At 39.8% G+C, this 19,283-nt stretch overlaps 1 protein-coding gene across 1 annotated transcript in view; it reads right to left on the minus strand.

Moving 5' to 3' along the window:
• Positions 1-539: 539 nt before the first annotated feature.
• The window catches only part of casd1 (CAS1 domain containing 1), a 29,260-nt gene continuing 10,516 nt past the window's right edge, over positions 540-19,283 (minus strand). The window contains exons 8-18 of the mRNA XM_061255447.1: positions 11,317-11,531; positions 8,187-8,603; positions 7,029-7,118; positions 6,645-6,764; positions 5,274-5,430; positions 4,788-4,867; positions 4,314-4,415; positions 4,046-4,186; positions 3,629-3,706; positions 3,309-3,401; positions 540-2,859 (exon numbers count right to left, since the gene is read on the minus strand). Of these exons, the coding sequence (XP_061111431.1) occupies positions 2,596-2,859; positions 3,309-3,401; positions 3,629-3,706; positions 4,046-4,186; positions 4,314-4,415; positions 4,788-4,867; positions 5,274-5,430; positions 6,645-6,764; positions 7,029-7,118; positions 8,187-8,603; positions 11,317-11,531 (1,757 nt within the window). The 3' untranslated portion in view covers positions 540-2,595. The remainder of the gene's footprint in view (positions 2,860-3,308; positions 3,402-3,628; positions 3,707-4,045; positions 4,187-4,313; positions 4,416-4,787; positions 4,868-5,273; positions 5,431-6,644; positions 6,765-7,028; positions 7,119-8,186; positions 8,604-11,316; positions 11,532-19,283) is intronic.

A 19,283-nucleotide genomic window follows, 5' to 3' on the forward strand; every position in this document is an offset into this window, starting at 1 on the left:
ATCAGGACCTAAAATAAAAGCCTGGAAAGGTGTACAATATTGGACCTTTAAAGGCCTGAGTGGTCTCTTGAGGGAAGGTCTTTATGTAGAGATTGTTTCAATACAAAATAATGACTTAATGCTTTTATGTGACGGCATTCTTCTGGGGTGTCTACACACCTTATAACAGGCTTCACACCTCCCTCATCTGTATGATCACTTCTAGCTGGATGTTGTGATATAAATGCTTTTGGATGGAATAAGAAGAAAATTGAATGCATAATGGAAATAACTGGCCATTCAGAGCATCCCAACTAGCCATTTACCAACAAATGTTCCCAAATGTCAGTTTTTTTTTGTGGTCGCGTTCCCGTTTGAAGAATGAAAAAGTATATATGGAGAAGATCCAAACCCTGCAGCAAAATTGCTTGCTGCAGGGTTTGGATCTTCTCCATATATACTTTTTCATTCTTCAAACAGGAACGTGACCACAAAAAAAAAAAACTGACATTTGGGAACAAATATTTGTAGAAAGCCAACAAAAAGACCCACCAACTCACCTCTTTTATGGACTTTATCCTTAACAATGACTTGTACAACCAAATAAAGGCATTTATAAATAAAACTGGTAAAATGTTCACATTTTTAAGACACCACAAAAGAAGTTACATTTAACACTTCTACCAATGACCCTGGGAACAAAGAGAGTTATAAACATATAGCTGTAGTTTCTTTAAATAATATATGACCAAAACCAACCAAATATACAAAACAATTCATTACCGCTTTGGTCTCAAAATAAGGTAATGTGAATGTCTACGATATAAATCAATATAGGTAAACATGTATTTCACATATAAATAAATGTCGGTTCAGCTTTAACAATGCATTAGTCTGTACTGTAAGAAACAAAATAATATCAAGGCCCACCCAAATCAGTCATACCCCCTAAAATATCATGTCCATTAAAACTCCAGATTCATAATTAATTAAAGTCAATAGCATTTGGAGCTCTGGCCCCCATACAAGCAATGCCTTAGCTTCACCTTCTAAAAACGGGAACCATCTATTCACTTTGAAATATTCATAGTTTTTCATTTATCAGAACACTGTCGTAAGAGGCCAAACTGCTTTGTGAGATGTTCTATCTTGGTGTGCAGAAATCCAGAGACTGCATTTCAGAGAACATCTATACATCTGCATGGATTCCAACAGCAGCCATGACCCAGCCAGGCAATAAGGCAGAAGGCTGCAGTTCACTACAAAAACAGGTGAAACCCAACATATAGGCATAAGTCCCAGATTAAATCTGACCCTTGAACATACATTTAAGTGAAGTGATGTTTACCAATATTTCAACTTCATAATTGATGTGTGATGTAAGCAGCATCTACGTAGGTAAAACTAGAGGTATTGACAGTTCAGCAGTCATGAACAATTAATTGTTTGAAGGGAGCATTATACTTCAAAGTTCAGGATAATGCAGTTACAGTTAAAGCCCAGGTCAAGCATCTCGGCCATTGTACTTTCTTTTTGTAACACAAACACTCCAACTCTGTATTCTCTGAAAAGCAACAGTAAAAGTAGCTAAAGCTAGGCTACTGTCGGCGTCCGTCGCATTTCCATGGCACGTCATGGTTACAGAAAAAAAAAAAAAAAAAAAAAAAAATATGCAGTGTTCACTTCTCGTATTTACAAAATATTTTCAGAATATTGCAGGCCATTTAAAAGCAAGACTTGTAATGAACATCAAATTTAAATGTATAACTCTCCTGCCCACTCTCTTCTGGAAGAGCTTGCAACAGCAAAAGATATTAGGAAAGGTTAGGAAATAGTTTTTGCGGTATAAGGCCAAGTTGCCTTTACAATGGCATGAGTGGGCTATCACACTACCTACATTGCAAAGAGTGTCTTCGGAGATATCGTCTTAGTGCTAAAATGCAATGCCCACCAGTGGTAGTTTCCCCTTTTAAATGGGCCTGATAACTTCAACATGAAAATCAATGGGCAATTAATTTCGAGTTCCTTAAAACTGCATGTCACACATGGTCCAAAAAGATAATTTAGGCGAGTTTCAGTATGGTTCTTCATCCCGAAGCAGGCTTGGCTATGACTAAAACAAAAGGAAGGAACAATAGCAAACAGATTTCCACAGTTAAATACTGTACATCCAATAAGTAATTCAGAGCTTGACTGTGCCGCGGGAGTCATCGTTACACTACCACTTTAAGAATTTGCCACATGGACGGAGGTAAATCTCCTCAAGTAATTGTGTGGTGTGAATACTAGGCTGGGATGGCTAACCACCTGTATTTATCACACTCAGTTCCAAGTGTAAGAAGCGGTCTTGCTTTACTACCCGTAGGGTTCAGTTTGCTGAATGCGAAAGTAAACTTGAAATTTGTGTACTGTACAGCTTATTGTAAACCAGAGTTAAGAGTGGAAATTCAGTTCTGAAATAGTTAGCTTTCTTCCCCTCAGGGCAGCAAGATCGGGGTGGACTATCCGTTTTTCTGTCTGTGTCCGTTGAGAGTTTGGATGTCGCCCAGGTGATTGGGATGGTTTTTTTTGAGCCACTGCCCTCCCCCGCATATGCAACAGGTGGTCACATGACCCTCAACGCCAGCCCTTGTCCAGCATAGACAGCAGGAGGATGGCGACCAGGACGCCGGCCACGCCCAGGAGCCTCCTCAGAAGGGCGCCCGTCTCTTTGGGGATGGCCACCTGGGCCAGCTCATTGGTGATCTGGGAGATCTCGTGCGCTACACACACGAAGATGAAGGTGCTGACGAGGATGTTGAGCATAGGGTTGCCGGGCACGAGCACCAGTATGCCCTTGGTGTCCGCCGCCAGCCAGATGTGGTACTGGCAGATGAACAGCTGAAAGAAACCAGAGAAGACAACTTTCTCAAAATCACCACTCAGAAGTCTGGAACATTTCTTTAATATTCCCCCCTCCATGCGTTTTGTCATTAATGTTCCGTTTATAGTTTCAGCAGTGTTGCCGAGTTTGGAATCTCTAATGTGTGGAAGCGTACCTTCCTATGGATCATAGGAAGGTACGCTGTATGATGCACAGGTGCCTAAACCTAAAGCAATACTTGAAAGCCCCCCCCCCCCCCCCCCCCCTAAAAAGCAGCTTGGTGCTTTGATATGAATTCGGAAATGGCTTGAGTAGGCCGTGTAATGCTGCATTATGCTTATTTATTCATTCTAATATATTTCTGAAAATGTTAGTTATTTTGCCTATACAGGAGACAATGTAATGTCTGGCTTCCAAGTACACATTTTTTGAAAAGGTGCGCGCTTCACAGCCAGAAAGGTCTCACCTCTAACGAGATCTTGCCAAACCACGCGAAGAAGGAACTATACAAAGAGCGGGCGTAACCAGGAATATTCCTGATTAGAATAAAAGCCAAAATCTGTAACGGAAAAATAAATAAATAAATAAAATAAATACAGAGTTAAAATATGGAGGCAGGTCAAATAAAATCGCTAAGGTAACAGTAGAACAAATAAAGGGTAATGAAAATAAACCTTTACAACCAGCCATTTACAATCAGCGACTGTTAATCATTGCTGGGGTGCTTCACATTGTAAACTAGTGGTTAGCATGCGGAAAAAGCACAAGAATAAACAGAGTTCACACCTGTAGGACTGAAATGTATGGATGCAGTTCGTTGCACTCAGTCTTGTTTTTGCAGCTGCTGGCCCATATAGAATAGGTCTGTCATGGGGGAGGAAATTCATTATTTACTGAAGGAGGGAATGATAAGGGTTCTGTGTAGGTACATTCCACAGAGCTGGGGCGACACAGGCTAAACGCTAAAGCAGCCAGTAATAAACGCTCCAGTCTCACTCCAGCCTGCACAGAGGATTGATCAGACAACACTTATGCACTTAATTCTGTTTTACTCTGTATATGTGCGCATGTTATATAAGCACACACACCCACATGCAGGCGCATGTACACAAACACGCACACACTTGCCCGCAGAGGACATTGCAGCAGCTCTAGGTGGTAACCTCTCTGGGCTGTGTAGGTGGTAACAGGGAATTCCCTTACCAGGAAGGACACCACGGAAATGAAAAGCAAGCAGTTGGATATCCTGTTGGAAAAGAGCGGTTCCCCTTTGCCCTCTGAGAGAACCTGGCATTTCTGCAGCACCAAGTAGGCAAAGGCGAAGAGCATCCCATGTATGACGGCCTGAAACGACATGCAAAGTATACGTGCTCTTGGGTGAGGGGCAGGGGAACGCACGCTTCAAAAGGCACCTGTAGGTGTCTCTGCTTTGAAGAAAAGAAGCTCCAATTTACATGAACGGAAAACTTACAAATCGATCAAGCTTCCACCGAAACCACCATTCGTGAACACTGCCCTGCAGTTCAAAGAGTGTTGATATTGGCCAGACAGAAAACACAGCGTCAAACATCCCCTGGAACAGAAAAAAAAAGATTCAACTGATAATGAAATCAATAGCTAGCATACAGGAAATAGACATGCATCATTAACAGCATTACACAGTTTTTCTCTTCAGTGAAGTACAAAACCAAAATCCAGTTACATTTTACAAACACAAACCTGTACTACAAAAATGTATGTCTAAAACTCATTCCATTCCTCTGAATGTTAATGCTTAAAGATTGTACAGTACTGCATGTGAACTGTGATATGTGTGTGCATATGCCCTAGTTTTACAGGCTTTTAATATTGTTTGCCATTTTATATTGTGGCAATGTAAGCACACGTTAGGATAAATTACAGGTAATTACTGTTTTGGCAAAAGTGTTCCTGATGCCAAACTCACCTGTGAGTATGCAAAGACGCATATTACAGACAGCACACCGAACAGTTTTAATAGGATTGCCATATGCCAGAACCCGCTGCCTGTGAACAGAAAACAATCGAAGTTACACGGCAACCACTTTGAGGAGTGGACCAAGCATTATTAACAGGGTCTATCACTGTGAGGAGTGGACCAAGCATTATTAACAGGGTCAACCACTGGGAGGAGTGGACCAAGCATTATTAACAGGGTCTACCACTGGGAGGAGTGGACCAAGCATTATTAACAGGGTCTACCACTGGGAGAACTGGTCCAAGCCTCATCAACAGGGTCTTTATAACTGCATTATTGTATTGTTTTGTTTTTTTTCAGTGCTGGATGGATCACAATGGTAGGGCCTGAAAAAGGATGAGCCGCAGTGTGTTGCGTTTTCACAACAGAAAACAGTCAAAAAGGAGTCAGAGCTGAAATGAAGTGGCATTATGCATTATGCATGAAGTGCATTACCATTGGCTTTCTTCTGAAGTATCTGTGGCCACATCGCTAAAGATGCGTATATGACGGCGAACCAGAACGTCACCAAGGGGACAAAATAGTAGAACTGGTAGGGCCTGTCCATGACTAGGCAGAGCACGAAGACCAGGAAGTTCAAGCGGAACAGGACCTGAAGCAAAAACAAATGGGAGGAATTCCTGGGACAGCTGTCAGGCCTGTGGAACCGGACGAGAATAAACACACCCATGCAACGCGACAACGCCCACAGTAAGGGCCAAATGTCCATTTTACATTTTACATATTTACATACCTGCATAAAAACCTGGAAGCTACTGAAAAATATATCATTCAGAAGTATTTTTTTGTGATGAGGCAACCAAGACAAATAAAGTCACAATTGTGCTTTTACTTAGCCCTGAGCTTATTCAATGGAATGGATATCTTGTTTATAAATAGCCACTGGAATTTGGATGTATTGTATGTGCAACTAACAATGTTAGTTCAATATGTGTGAATGTTGGTACATTCACTAGACTAAGGGTTACAGCATATCTATCTAATACTGCGCTGTTGAGATGAACATATGGCCAGCAACAGCATTAGTTCACCAATCACTGATAATTTTGCATCCATTTTAAATAAAATGAAAATTGGAGTAAGTAAAAGTACAATACTAATTTAGGAAACCTATTTGGTTACTGTACACTCAGTGATCAGTTTATTAGGTAGATATTTAATCAGTCAATCATGTGGAAGCAAATAAATGCATAAAACCATGCAGAGGTTCAGCTGTTTTTCAGACCAAATTTTGGAAACAGAATGGGAATAAATGTGATTGAAGTGACCATGGAATGATTGTTGGTGTCAGATAGGGTAGTTTGAGTGTCTCAGAAACTGCTGATCTTCTTGGATTTTCATGCACAACAATCTCTAGAGTTAGCACAGAATGATGCAAAAAACTGGGTAAAAACTAATCTAAAGCAGTTCTGCAAGCAGAAACGTGTTATTAATGAGAGACTGGCCAGACTGGTCCAAGCTGACAGGAAGGTGACAGTAATGCAAATAACCACAACAACAGTGGTATGCAGAAATGCTTCTCTGAACACACAACGCATCAAACCTCTAACCAGCAGCAGAAAACCTAATAAGTCTAAAAAATAAGTCTAATAAATACCTAATAAAGTTCTCACTGAGTGTATATTATGGAACACAATATTATAGTAAAATAAATAATAGAAATAGAAATAAACAACAAAAAAATACATGTGTATAAAAATAGCAAAGCTAGAAGCATTGACATAATATAACATTTGATAATGCGCTGACAAATAGTTACCACAAGCAAACAAATGGAACAACAGCCATTCATTCGCTAGTCATTACCTGGCAAACTCTGTAAAGTCCAAAGTCTCCTTTTAACCAGAAGAATGAAAAATGGCCATAGCCCGTTTGGAAAAGATATGCTGCTACCAGGACTCGAACATGCATGTAGACAGGGATGAACTGAAAAAGAGTCAACAGTTATCATGCATCCACACAGGCAACCAAATGTATATCCCTAATGCAATTATTTATTCATTTATTTTTTAGTTTATAATGCCTATCTATTAATAGGCCTGCACATTACGGCTGCGATTCCAATGAGGGAAGATGTGAAATCAGACCACGGCACGACACTGCTGTAAACGCAGGCTTTGGCAGGAATGGCCTGGAAGCTTTTGCCTGAATAGATCTGCAGTGCAAACACTGAAGGAATACAGGACTTACTGCGCTCGCGCCAGAGATGTGGTATATGAGGATTACGAGCTGCATCCAGCCCTTCCACTCATCTGTTTGCTCCCTGTTAAGCAACTTTGCCTGAGAAAAGAGGGCAAACATAACATCAATCAATCACAGATATATTGTACATGTAAGAACATTACATTAGATTACATTAATATGAGGTTAAAGTGCAGACTTAATTTGAGGAAATATACAGCCATATAGGGTGATCTGAGTAGGAATTAAATCCCTTTTTATCCGTTCATTTTTGAGGACCAAAAGTAATTGGACAGTTGGCTTCTCAGCAGTTTCTGATTAGTCAGGTGTAATCATTTGCTTCCATAGTGCAAGTAGAAGAAAGCACTCAGTATCTAGTGTTGATTTGAGCCGTTTGATTGCCTGTTATCTGTTATTGGGATTTGACAGTCAAGGAGGTAATTATGAGGCTGAGATATAGGAAAAAACAAACAAACCGGTAATCCAAACAATATGCCCCCCGATGAAAAACACTCTTCAGGGGGCAGGCATGGATGTGTCAGTGACTACTACTGTCCGAAGAAGACTTCATAAACAGAATTGCAAGTCTTCACTGCAAGATGCGAAAACAGGATGGCCAGGTTACAACTTGCAAAGAAGTACCTACAAAAGCCTGCAGAGTTCTGGAACAAGGTTATGTGGACAGATGTGGACAGATAGAGTGATGGCAAGAGCAACGTGTGGAAGCAAGCAAGAGGGTTAGGCTGGTTAGGTACTGTAGTTTGGGCACGTATGGCTGCCACAGGTGCTGGCTCACTTGCCTTCACTGGTAATGTAACTGCTGAAAGCAGCAACAAAATTAATTCTCAAGTGTACAGAAGTATCTTATCAGCTGAAGTTAAATAAAATCATTGGACAGCAAGGCAATGATCCCAGACATACACCAGTGCTCTTTCTTCTTAATGATGTTCCAAACAGTTTGTTTTGTTAAGCTTATTGTCTGGCATATGTCTCAGATTTTTTTGGGGGGTATTTCGAATATATGGGGGGGACAGTAAATACCAGGTAATTAATGTCCTGTAAAATAAGGCGTTACCAAGTACTTTCAATTGTATCGCAGTGCACTGTATTGTATTCAACCTCAGTATTTGCATTTTCCATTACAGTACAAAATTAAGAAAACTTCACCTCTTTGCTGTTTTCACTGTAGAAGATCCCCAGGACAAATATGTATATCAGCGGGATGAAGAAGGTTGAGTGGGTGTAGAACTTGCGCTCCTTCATGAAGACATCGGCACGGTCGCACAGGTAGAAGTAGGCCATGATGAGGCCCATCCTGCAGACAGCCTGCAAAGGGCTCCTCAGTCCAGCCACAGCCGTCGCCGGCTTCTTCTCCTCGCCACTCTCCATGTCCGACGGTGGCTTGCTCTTGTGCCTCCGGTTGTAGCCCAGTGCGTGGAGTGCCACGAAGCCTGCGGCAGAGGCCAGGAAGACCAGCGCCGACAGCTTCTGGAGGACGTTCGGAGCGGGGAGGGGGCTGCAGCACGACCCGTCCACCGGCTTCAGGACTTTGTTGCACACAGAGTTCATTAAAACCATGGCTGCCTGCAGCATGGAAATAGAGAAATAAATGATAATGAACTGGTTTACCTGCTTGTTTAATACCGCAACTATTACCATCTCAACCTATAGGCCAGAGAAGGATGGGCATCATCCTATAGCCAGGTTCCTCCCGAAATGTTTTATTTTACCCCTCCACCCCACACTTTAGGGGAACAACTCTCTATATAAATACCGAATTTTACAAATATAGTAAGCAAAACAATAGTATACATAAAACAATATTAGATTGGAAAGAAAAGTCAGTTCCCTACATGCAATGTGAATAAAAATGAAGAAATGAATGACAAAGAATAATAATAATAATAATTATAATAATAATAATAATATTATCTTAATAATAATAGTAACACACTCATATCAAAAGATAATATTAGGCATACCATACCACAGTAATAAAACCTGAGAATGTGCAGAACACATCCCCCCAGTGCTATAATATTTACAACTAGTATGCCCTATTTACCTTTTAAGCTTTATCCAAACTTTAGGTATTCCAACAATATTTACAGTTTTAGTGTTTTTTTATGCAATTCATTCATCCTAATTTTGAAAACTAAAGGATTTCCTTTCCCTTTTCCCCTACTCCTTTTTATTTATTTCTTTCCTTTATTTTATTTAACATGGCTTATCATCATCTGTCTGAAAAAATATGTTGCTAAGAAGTACAATAGTATTTCAATACCCCATCTATGTAACATTTGGTGGCTAAAATTCTATACAATAGTTTCAACTGGAAGGCTTGCATAAAGGAATCAATAGATATTTGGCTTCCCTTAATGGGAGGGGTGCATCAAAATTTGTTCCTATTTTCAGTTCGAATATAATTAACAAAGATAATTAAATTCTCAAACCATTGTTTCATAAATATAGGTTTATTACCAATTACTATACTTGTACTGAACCATATATTTGAGAGGTATTTGGTCAACTTTTTCAGGTGGATAATATTGGAATTGTAACAAGCTTTGTATGGATTCACTGAGAAATTCAGATAAATTGAAATGCATTTGTTTTTCAAACCATTTGAAGTGGACAGAATTAAGCTGTAAATATGCCAAAAGGCCTACAGGGGATGGGACCGTTCAAGTAGCCTACTAATGAGCCAGTCAGGATTTGAGCAAAGACTTAATGTTCGGTGGCATATCCCTTGCTTGCAATAACTGCCTCAAGCCTTTGTTGTGTTGGAAATGAGTTTTGGGTCACTTTCTTGCTGCAGGATGAAGTTCCTCCCAATTAGTTTGGACGTTTCTTTTTCAGGACATTCCAAGTTGCTGTACAAGCTATCCCCAATGCTTGTGCAATGGCTCTGATCGATCCCCTCTTTTCTAAGTTCAAAATGGCTTGCTTTTCTCACAAAGACTGCTCTCTGGTCTTCGTGCTGGTTTATCTTTTCTAACACAAATGAATGCAGTCTTCACAGGAAAAACCCAAGGCTAAAACCAAGAGTAGACATTCGGAACTATTTATTGTTTAATCAGTCAATCTAACAGGACACATCTAGGCAACAAGAAACAGCTGTCTGTCAGATGTTCCAATACTTTTGCTCACTTAAAAATTGGGTGGTCTGATACAAAAGGTGATATGTTCGAAGTTGTTTAACAAATCTAGATTAAAATACCAGGAAATAAAATCTGAAATTTGGATCTCATGTACATCTTTTGACCTCAAACACAATTGTGTTCCGTTTATAGCAAAAACAAAGGAAATGACGCTGTTCCTTCAGGAATACTTCTGGAGGGGACTGTATATCTCCATCTGTCCATCTAATTGACAGAGTGTATGGTAATGTAAACATTTTTGTAATATGGTATAATTTGGTTTTAAACCTGATAAGATGGAAAAGAGACCTCCTAAAATTATTTTAGTGAGTTTGAACATGGAAAGAGAAGGACACTTGTGTCATCTGCATACATGGATATCTTGGTGCATAGGCCACACCTATCTAGACCGCTAATTTCAATATTGTCTCTGATCTTACTGGCTAACATTTTGATGGCAATTATGAATAAATATGGTGAGAAGGGACACCCTTCTTTTACACCCCTTCCTAGTTCAAAAACCCTACTAAGATGGCCATTATTAATAATTCTGCATTTAACATTATTAAACATAACTTTAACTCATTTTATTAAGGATGGTCCAAAATAAAAACTCACTTTGTTTCATAGTATTGACCACTGAAATCAAAGAAGTTATCTAATAATTACACAAGTAGCTGTGTACAGCATTTACCCAGTAAATACTAGTTAATTAACTGCCTGTAAAATAAAGCGCTACCAAATAAACTCCTATTGGTCAATGTCAGCAAAAATCGACTGTACAGAATTCAAATGTGATGAACGTATTTGACAAAGGATTCTATACTACTCCAATGTACCAGTGTACGGGGACTATATATTGCTACATCCATATATATACATTTGCTGTACGGCCTAGTTCAGTGGTCCTCACTCCTGGTCCTGGAGAACCACAGGTTTTTATTTTCCCCTTAATATTAGCAGCCAATTCAGACCCAAGAAACCAGGTGAGGCGAGTTAACGGTGTAATTAACTGCTTTAATTGATCAAATAAGTGCAGCTAACAGTACAGCAGTAACAACAAAAGGCAGCACACCCTGCAGCTCTCCAGGACCAGGAGTGAGAACCATTGGGCTAGATGACTGCGCAGATATGGGCTTGGCGGAAATGGTGCTCACCACGTTCCTGGTGCTCTCGGGTAGGTGGAGGCCATCCACAGATTCGGCGATGGTCTCTATGGCAGCCTGCCGCGACGCGCTGAGGATCTTCACCCTGGCCTTGCCATTCCTCTTGCTGCTATTCAGCGTGCTGAGAGCCGCATCATTGTACTGGTCTATCTGCTGGTTGGTGATCATCTTCCTGCTGTCGCTCAACATCTCCTCATACACAGGATCTACAGAAGGGGAAAATGTCATTTGTTACAACACTTTAGAAAGCTTTGCCAGATCTGGAGATGATGGGATCCTCAATGATGATAATTTACAGATATGGCTTGTAAATTGTCAAGTTTTGGTACTACCATTTGAGGGTTTGTACACCTGCATGTGACAAAATATATTCCTAATATTATGCAACTGAACTATACTAACTTGATTTGAATGTAACATTAAATTGGCATGAATGCAGAAAGCAGAGGTGAAAATTATCTCAACAGGTATGTTTCCATAAAATCATTTCAAAACATTAAACAGGACATTACGAAAACTGCACTCAATAGATGTTTCTCAGTCAAGCCCTCACTGGAAAAAAATATTTTAAATGGAAATAAACACACAAAGCAATCCAAAATACATAGAATTCCAGTAGTATTTAGAATTGATTTAAAGATCAGTTTTACACTGGCCCTGACTATATTATCAAACGTGTAGTACTCAGGGAAACGGTCTTCTTAATATTCCATCTGCAAGATAATTAAGCCTTCACTGTATGTAAATCCTGAGCGATTAAAAATCCACAAACTAGGCCGCGGTGGTGCAACAGGCTAAGATGCAGCAGACTTGCGGTTGCAGTTTGCTGCAGTTGCATACCGGGGACCGGGGTTCGATTCTCAGTCCTGCCAAAAGCCAAGTTTGGCCGGCTCACGTGGAGCAGCATAATTGGCCCGCTGCTCCAGAGGGAAGGATTTGGCAGGGTTACTAGATCGCCGCACAATAAAGCACCTTGGGCGCCTTGGACTCACGGTCATGAGCATGAGGCGAGACGGCTTGAAGAAGGCGTATTGCTCTCCTTCGGGCCGCCAAGGGACGGGGTGTGGGCGGTGAATCAGATTAAAACATTTTTTTAAATCCACAAACTATTTTAGACTTGCTAGACACTAAGCGACACCAAGGTACACTGCTTACATTTTACTTCATAGATCTTTAGTATTTCTATCTATCACCCTCAAATTTTGCACACTTGTGGTCAAGGAGTTTATAGGTTATGTAGGTTTCTGATTCATTGCAAAATAAAAAGATACTTTTCTACTTTTACCTACTTTGTATTTTTAGCACTTTTTATCTAAATTATGAAATTAATTAAAGTTGGTATTGTAAATGGTAAGTGCCTTGCTTCATTTAAGCCATTTTACAAGTCTCTGTGATGCTCAACTCTTGAGTTATAAAGCCTCAAAGTAAAACACTGCAAAATGGGTGAGGGTTGCTGGATCTCGAGGATTGCGACAAGGGGTTAAAGTGTAGATTAGATGGCTAGTTTTGGCAGTGAAATTTGAACTAGGTAGTTGGCATTTCTACAGTATATACACTACTGTTCAAAGGTTTGGGGGCACCTTGTGTTTTTCTGCTTTTACTGATTTTATATTCTATTTTGTCTGTTTGTATTCAAACAATTCATAGATGGTCAAAACGCAGAAGCAGAGCTTTTATTCACACGGTCTACTCACTCGAACGGCATCCTTGTGCAATGCATTGTCAAAAACTTCATATTCGAGAGACGACTTCCGGTGCATTGAGAGGATGACAGCTTGATTACTGAGCTCCCCGACGATTCTGGTGAAATACCCCTTAAAAACTAGTTTAATCAACTCGGGTGAAAATATTATTTAGCAATGGAGAAAGGGGTTACTACTAGGAGTAGGATAACCATGAGTGTGTTAGAAAATGATCCCGAATTAAGTCAGACGAGCCGAAGCGACTCTCCAAGTACACCACGTGGTGAAGATGGCGACGTTAGCTTGCTAAGTATACTGAACGAGCTCCGAGAGTTTAGGAGAGATAACAGGGTTCAACTCTCTGACATTAAACAAGAGATGAGGAGAGTCAACGACAGATTAGACGAAGCGGAGGGGAGAATTGATCAAACTCTGTTACAAACAACATCAACGATTATCAAGCAGCTAGCGCAGCGCCAAGCTAGCCTGGAAGCTAGGCTGGTAGACCAGGAGGGACGAGCACGAAGAGATAACTTGAGGGTTTATGGAATACAGGAAGACAAAGAGGGCAAAGATATGATTGGTTTTATCAGCAACCTTCTGAGAAACGTGCTCGGACTTCCCGGCGACATGGATCTCGGCGTCGAACGCACGCACAGAGTGCTGGCCGCCAAAGGTACCGGTCCACATGCGAAACCTCGATCCATAGTAATTAAATTCGGAAGCCACCGGGTGAAAGAGGACTTACTTAGGAGAGCATGGCAGAAAAAAGAGCTGTATTGTGACAACGTCCGATTCTACGTGGATCATGATTACCCCCTGGAGGTGCTTAAGAAACGTGGAGAATACGCTGAAGCCAGGAGAGTGTTGAAGGAAAAAAAGATTAAATTCCAGACGCCCTATCCAGCCAGGATGCGAGTGTTCTATGAGGAGGGCACCAAGCTGTACCAAGATGCCGCCGAGGCGACGAGGGACATGACATCGAGAGGGTTTCCCGTGAAGGTGGTGAAATCCCCAGCTGCCTCGGACCGGGAGGGGATGCGGCTCCTTTCCAAGTGGGAGGCAGCGGGTGGACGGTGCGGCCGAGGCGGAGGAGACCGGGAGTCAAGTTCAACTTCTAGCACAGCGGATGGCTGCGTACAGGCTTTGAGAAAGCAACGCTCTCAATATAAAGAAAAGCTGCAGGAGTACAGAAGACAGTCCTCCACGGCAGAAGACTGATGGTTTACAAAGATCCCAAAACACAGATAAGTTTTATTTTGAATACAGAGTGATACGTCACCTTGGCACTTTTAGTTTTATAGACACACTATCGTTTCCTACAGATTTAAATTTAAATGAAGGAGTCGGGACTTGTGGTCTAGCGAGTTATCCTCGGTGTGATTCAGATTGCTTTACTTTCTTTACTTTCTTTTGGACTAAGGCCATTAAACGGCCATATGTTAGGGCCCCATAGCGGTTGGTGGTTCAGTTAAGCACTGTGTTTTTCTTTTCCCTTTTGAATTTGGATGTTCTGATTATTTGTTTTTTTGTGGTTGTTAGTTTACTTGCAGTGGTTATTGTATGGGGTTTAAAACATATTTGGAGGAAAACAGAGAATGCAACATAACGGATTAAAGGTGGTATCACTGAATGTTAATGGATTAAATAATGCAATGAAAAGGGGTAAGGTCTTAGCTAAGTTTAAAAAAAGAAAAGATGCAGATCATATTCTTACAAGAGACACACTTATCTCAACAAGAACATGAGAAAATAAAGAAATTTGGTTACAAAAATACTTATTACAGCTCTTTTAGATGGAGCACCAGGAGGGGAGTAGCTACCTTAATATCCAATACAACTACATTTGAAATGAGTAAGGAGATATGTGATAAAGAGGGAAGATACATTGTGGTAAAGGGAAAGTTGGATGGTCAAATAGTTACATTGATTAATGTCTACGCTCCACCAGATTGTGAGAAATCTTTCTTTGAGTCATTATTTGATATCATTAGTGTGGAGGCAGAGGGCATTATGATATGTGCTGGGGATCTTAATGTGGTATTAAATTACACCCTCGATACCACTAGTACAAAGAAAAACAAAAAACAAATTTATAGGTATATAAATACAATGATGTCTGAACTGGGCTTAGTAGATGTATGGAGGGATACTCACCCATTGGAAAGAGACTATACTCATTATTCAATACCACACACAATTTACTCTAGAATAGATTACTTCCTCATGAATGCAAGGGATAGGTACAGAGTGAAAGAATGTAAAATAGGAGTTGCAGATCTATCAGATCATAGTGCAATTTATCTTACAGTACACCTGAATTGTAGACAGAAGAATACAGTATGGAGACTGAATGTGGGTACATTGAACAATAAGGGGTTGGTTGAGGGGATAAAGAGAGAAATAGAAATATATAAAGAAGAAAATGATAATGGAGAAGTAGATCCAACCATTCTTTGGGATGCTATGAAGGCAGTTATTAGAGGAAAATTAATTGCACAGACAACATTTTATAAAAAAAATTCAATTAGAAACATATCAGAAACAAATTGAAAAATTAAAGGGACTAGAATTACATCATAAAAAAACCAAGGACCCAGAGATACTTAATCAGATTAAAGAAACAAAAAAGAAGGTAGAGGATATTCTAATGGATGAGGTAGAAAAGAAAACTAGGTTTTTGAAGCAGACCTACTATGAAGGAGGATCTAAAGCTAGTAGAATGTTAGCTAGACGTATTAAAAGCAAGCCCTGAATACTATATATAAAATAAGAGATCCCAAAACCAATAAATTATTGAATGGGCCGGAAGAGATAGAAAAATTATTTGAAGAATATTATAAAACATTATATATGCAGCCAACATCTGCTACTGAAGATGATATGGTCAAATTTTTAAATGAATTAGATCTACCAACAATAGGCAAGAACCAGAATGATTTGTTAAATTCATATATTACAGAAGAAGAGATAGAAAAGGCAATTAACAGGTCGAAAAACAATAAGTCACCAGGCAGTGACGGCTTGCCGTCAGAGTTCTATAAAACATTTAGAAATGAATTAAGTCCCTTGCTCATGGCTTCACTAAACTATACCCTTAGAGAAGGTAAAATACCCCCCTCATGGAAAGATGCTATTATCACAGTGATACCAAAAGAAGGTAAAGATAAAGAGTACTGTAATAATTATAGGCCAATATCAATATTAAATGTTGACTATAAGATATACACTTCCATTTTAGCCAAAAGATTTGAGAACTTCATGAGAGACTTGATTGATGAAGACCAGACTGGCTTTATTAAGGGCCGTCAAACGCAGGATAACATTAGAAGGGTCCTACATGTGGTGGAGGAGATAAAAAAGAAGGGAACAAGTACTATCTTAGTAAGCATAGATGCAGAAAAAGCCTTTGATAGTGTGAATTGGACATTTCTGTATAAGGTACTAGAAAAATTTGGTTTCACTAAAGAATCTGTGCAATGCATTAGAACATTATACCAGGAACCAACGGCAAGGATTAAAATAAATGGTAATTTGACGAATAGGTTTAAATTGGAAAGATCGACCAGACAGGGTTGCTGTCTCTCTCCGACCCTCTTCGCGATTTTTATCGAGCCATTAGCTCAGGCGATCAGAGAGAATAAGGATATTAAAGGGGTGGAGGTGAGAGGTAGGGAACACAAAATTGGATTATTCGCAGATGATGTGTTGGTCAGTTTACAGCAACCTAATTACCCTAAATTGATAAGAATATTAGAAGAATATGGACATTATTCTGGATATAAGGTCAATATCACGAAAACACAGATTCTGTCCATAAATTATTCTCCATCACAAGAGCTACAAAAATCATACAAACTGAAATGGAATTCAAAATCGATAAAATATCTGGGGGTAGTTATTACAAAAGGTTTGGATACATTATACGAAGCAAACTACGTACCTATAAATAAGGAAATGAAAAGAGATGTAGAGAGATGGTCAATTCTTAATTTGGATTTTAGTTCTAGGATAGAGATAATCAAGATGAACATATTACCGAGATTTCAGTTCATGGAACGGGATAGGTGGATATCAAGGTTCATCTGGGGGGGTAAAAAACCCAGGGTTAGATTTGCAACTCTGCAGCTCCCCAAAGACAAAGGAGGTATGGCACTGCCTTGTTTAAAGGAATACTACTATGCAGCACAACTCAGACCCCTAATATACTGGTGTAATACGGATTATATTGCAAGATGGAAGGATATAGAATTAGAGGTGAAAGGACACCAAGTCCAAATTATGTTAGCACATAAGGAATTATTTATTGAAATGGGAAAAATAATGGATCCAATAACTAAATTTACAGTAGGCATATGGAATACAGTAGTTAAACAATACAAATTGGACAGAGAATCAAAAATTCTAAATTGGATTGCACATGATTCCAGATTTAGACCAGGAGTCTATGAGCAAGGATTTAAACGATGGATACACAAAGGTATTACAGCAGTATGTACAATGGTTGAGAATGGGGAGATGGAGAGTTTTCAAAATTTGAAGGAGAAATATGGCAGGATTTTTTCCGATACTTACAGGTGAGGGATTACTATGAAAAAGAGATAAAAACGGCTTCAACAAGTGAAGTAATTGGGATACTGATAAAAGCCTATGAAAAGAAAACATGCAGAGTAATCTCAGCTCTTTATCAGGGTCTGATGTCATCGAGAGGAACCTCAACTTTATATATTAAAGAAAAATGGGAAAAAGATTTGAAGGTAGAATTGAACAATGAAGAATGGCAAAATATATGCAAAGTACAGTGTACAGCTACTAGCGCCAGGGTATGGAGAGAATTCTGCTGGAAGAATATAGTCAGATTCTTTATAACACCAAGAATTAGGGGAAAACTTGTAGCTGCTCAACAACCATGCTGGAGGTTATGTGGATATATGGATGTAGACCATGCACATGTATTTTGGAAAAATATTGGGATAATGTATGGGAAATGCTGAACAAGATACTAGGATATGAAATACCTAAGACATGCATTGTGTTGTACTTAGGGAATTTGACACAGGACAATGTACAAAGAGAAGATGTGTATCTAGTTAAAATATTATTGGCAGCCAGTAAGAAGGCAGTTACAAGGTCATGGTATAAAGTGGATGCTCCAGCCCAGGAGCAGTGGCTGGGCATTGTTGGGGAACTGTATAAGATGGAGAAACTAACCCATATTTTAAGGTTGCAAGAGGACTAATTTAACGAAAAATGGATAAAATGGACTGAATATCGAACCCAACAAGATGATACCACCAGAAATGTTGGATAAATTAAACTGTGATATTATTTTAATTGTTTGATAAGTAACCCCTAACACTACTGCTGTAAAAGGAAAATGATCAATAAAAAATAAAAAAAAAATAAAAAATAAAAATAAAAAGAAACTTCATATTCATATCATGGTTACACCTGGGCTTGAACCACAGTCATGTACCTTAGATACAGGCTGCCTCTTACTCCAGGGACTGAGTTGGGAAATAAGTAATAGACTAACATACACATTGTATTGGGTGAATATGTTTTGCCCCCCGCCCCCCCCCCCCCAACCCACAACAACAAAAAAAAGGGTGTTCTAGATGTGTCTCCCCCAACTGAAAATGACGTTCTTCATGTTGTTTGCAAACGGACAAGTGTTTTCGAACTGACCAGAGACTTCTCCGTCACAGATTTGTTTGTTTGGCTCTCTATCCAGATACTGCCTGCCACCCCCCCTTCATCTCCTTAGCCAAAGACAGTGACTTCACTGGCTTCCACAGTGTCCAATGGCTACTTAGGCCAGCATTTGTGTGAAGGCCGATAGGCTTACCGAAACACCAATCAAACAACTGCAAATGAACGACCTACGTACCTATGTCAGGCAAGCCGTAGAGCCAGTGGCGGAGGTATAGGTAAGGTACACAAAAAAGAAAAGTAAAAGGGAGAAACTGGAAAAGCAACAAAACTACCAAAAGTCGATTTGCCATTGTTAGTCAGAAAGAGTAATGTAATATCAATAATCTGAATTGCTGGTGCATGCGCACTGCAAGTATGCGTGTGGGCAATGTTATTGAAGGGGAGGGGAGGGGGGCCCAGAGGGGGGTCCAGAGTATAATTTGTATGAACATTCTCCTCAACCATGAATAGTAGCACTGTTGCAAGTTCTGGTTCACCAATCGACATCCACGACCAGAATAATCAGTTTTATTATACAGTTTGACTATATGCCTCACTCTTATCTGAAAGGTCACCATAGTC

Source organism: Conger conger, chromosome 9, assembly GCF_963514075.1.
Source record: "Conger conger chromosome 9, fConCon1.1, whole genome shotgun sequence".
NCBI classification, from domain to species: domain Eukaryota; kingdom Metazoa; phylum Chordata; class Actinopteri; order Anguilliformes; family Congridae; genus Conger; species Conger conger.